Source organism: Trichosurus vulpecula, chromosome 3 (genome assembly GCF_011100635.1).
Source record: "Trichosurus vulpecula isolate mTriVul1 chromosome 3, mTriVul1.pri, whole genome shotgun sequence".
Classification (NCBI taxonomy): domain Eukaryota; kingdom Metazoa; phylum Chordata; class Mammalia; order Diprotodontia; family Phalangeridae; genus Trichosurus; species Trichosurus vulpecula.
Genome location: NC_050575.1, coordinates 145,603,049 through 145,605,632, shown reverse-complemented (window position 1 = coordinate 145,605,632; position 2,584 = coordinate 145,603,049). Strand labels below are relative to the sequence as shown.

The window sequence follows — 2,584 nt, the reverse complement described above, 5'->3', positions numbered from 1 at the left end:
GGAAAATGCCATCCACATCCAGAGAAAGAACTATGGAGTCTGAATGCAGATCAAAGCATACTCTTTTTCTTTTTTTGTTTTTTTTTTCTTTCTCATGATTTTTCCCTTTGGTTCTAATTCTTCTTTACAACATGACTATTGTGGAAATATGTTTAATATGTTTGTCCGTGTCTGACCTATATTAGATTGCACGCCATCTTGGGGAGAAGGGAGCAGAAGGAGGGGGAGAAAATTTAAACCTCAAAATCTTATAAAAATGAATGTTGAAAACTAAAAATAAATTAATATTTAAAAACAAAAATATGATTTATTATGTGGTCTGACTCTCAGGGAAGGGGAGAGGAGGAATACTGAGAGAAATTCTATTTTTGTAAAAAAAAACACAAAAAGAATCCATAAATTTTTATTCATTAAAAGAAAAAGAATGGATGCAGGGCAAAGTAAAGATTAGGAGAACAATTTAAACGACCATTATGACATGAAGAAAAGCAACATCTGGCCAAAGCAGTGATCCTGTAGTTCAAAGGACTGATGCTACAGCATGCCCCCCCCCCACTTTTTTTACTTTTAAAATGCTCTTTTATTTAGACCCTTATTTGGGAAAAGAAAAAAGAACTGTTGTTTTATGATATTATGTAAATGTCACAAACCGAAGCTTTGATATTGATTTTCACATTTAAATTGTACAAAGAAAAAAACATCAAAATACTGATGGGTTATTGATAGCTGAATGTAAAAGTAAATCCAAAGCAACAGATTTCTTTTTAGACATACAACACCTTAAACAGAAATACCAATTAGTAACACTTTCTTAAATTTCTACTTCACAATGATATAAACAGGGGTAGTTAATGATTGTACTGGTTAATTACTGCTGGTAGAGTCTATCTTCCTCTCACTCAGTTCAGACATACAACATGGCACACATAAAAATAAGTTCTCTATTATTCACAATAAAGCACTAGCATATACAGAGCAGGGTCTGCCTACTGCAGGCCTATATGTACTGTACACGACAAGGGAGCTTTACATGGCTCATTTGGATTCTGATCCACTGGATGAGAATCTCATCCCTCATTGGTGGCTGAGCTAAACTTCATGGGAGCTGTGATAGATACTGACCATTTTTAGTGGTCTCCTCAGAAATTATGGTACAGAAGAATTGAGCCTAAAACCCAATACAACAGTACACCAATTTAGAAATAAAAAATACAATCTTCTTCTTCAGTCTAAGTTGGGGAAAGTTGTCTTTTCTGAGTATGTGGAGTCATGTTACTTGATGAAGCCAAGGCTGCTGGACTGGACTCACCAGGATCACAACATGGCCAGAGTCAGATCACAGTCAGGTTAAGAACCTTCCACGACCTGTCTCACCTCTTCAAATAATAGGGCAAGTGCCTTTTCTAGGCTGACAATCAGTCTAGTATTTGCACTGCTGCTTGCTATGAACTGTACCACCAATGGTAACTGATTGAATTGAACTACTTGGTATGTGTTGCAAATGATCCTTTTGTCTTTTGAAAGTCCAAGTTTGCTGCCCTGGTCTGTTACAAGCTCAAAAGCAGACAGGAAACCTGGTCTCAACGCATGCTCAGGAGCATTATCATTTGCCACTTTGATAACAGGCATTCCACCCCTGTCAACAGCATGAAGACCTTCAACATTTGGTAACTTTTTGCAGAGGAATCTCTTCAAACCATCTGCCATGATGAGCCCCTTCCTCCCACGGGGACACTCCCCACACCTGGCTCAGGTTGCTGAGGTTGCCGCTGTCCTCAGGTACCGGTAGCTACTCAGCCTCTTCCTCTTGAACCAGCTGTCACATGACTGCTGACCCCTCCAGCTCTCTCCGGCAAGGCCCCTTCTTGATAGAGAACAATGGATGATAATTGAGGCCAACATTTTCAGACAGGGCCAATGTGTCCAAACAGATGATTTGATTTGCCCAAGAGCATGTCTTTGTTACAAGGGGCAGGGCTCTAGTGTAGAAAGGAGGTTCATTTGGAAGTGACAGAAATGTTTGGGTTCTTTTTTTTAAAAGATCAACAACGAAATATTTCCACCCAATATGACAGAAAGATACGAAGAAATTGATGCAGAAAAAGTCAGCAAAAGAAAAGCGTGCTAAATGTCACCTAAATCATATATTTATTTTATAAAGTAATTACTTTATCAGTCCACAGACAGATTTGGAAGAGGACATACTACCAATGTATTCTTTCATTTTCATGTTTCAAGCATCTGTGGTTGTTTCAGTATGGCAAATCCAAGTCCATCTACAATTTCAGTGTTCTCAAGGAATTGCTGTGAAAAGCTAGGAACAAAGTGAGTGCCCCGCATCTGGGGAACAGCTCAGCCAAATGGTGCATAAGTGGAATGCTGTTGGACAATCAGGAATGACAAATGGGAAGAAATCAGGGAAACATGGGAAGACTTGGATCAACAGAATCAGCATGAAATAAATAGAACCAAGAAAACAATGTACTCAATGACCACCACAACGTAAAGGAACAACACACTCAGAGACATTGTGGTGTTAAATGGAAGGAGTGCTGGATTGGGTGTCTTGAGCTCTAATTCAGAT

The 2,584-nt window shown here is 38.8% G+C and overlaps 1 protein-coding gene across 1 annotated transcript; it reads right to left on the bottom strand.

Moving 5' to 3' along the window:
- Positions 1-1,347: 1,347 nt before the first annotated feature.
- On the bottom strand, positions 1,348-1,707 carry LOC118845006 (ragulator complex protein LAMTOR3-like). Its single transcript, XM_036753024.1, has one exon. The coding sequence runs from the start codon at positions 1,705-1,707 to the stop codon at positions 1,348-1,350; it is 360 nt and encodes a 119-aa protein (XP_036608919.1).
- Positions 1,708-2,584: the final 877 nt, after the last annotated feature.

What these genes read in the sequence shown, in the direction of transcription:
- LOC118845006 (XM_036753024.1), bottom strand. Translation starts at nt 1,707, where the DNA reads ATGGCAGATGGTTTGAAGAGATTCCTCTGCAAAAAGTTACCAAATGTT.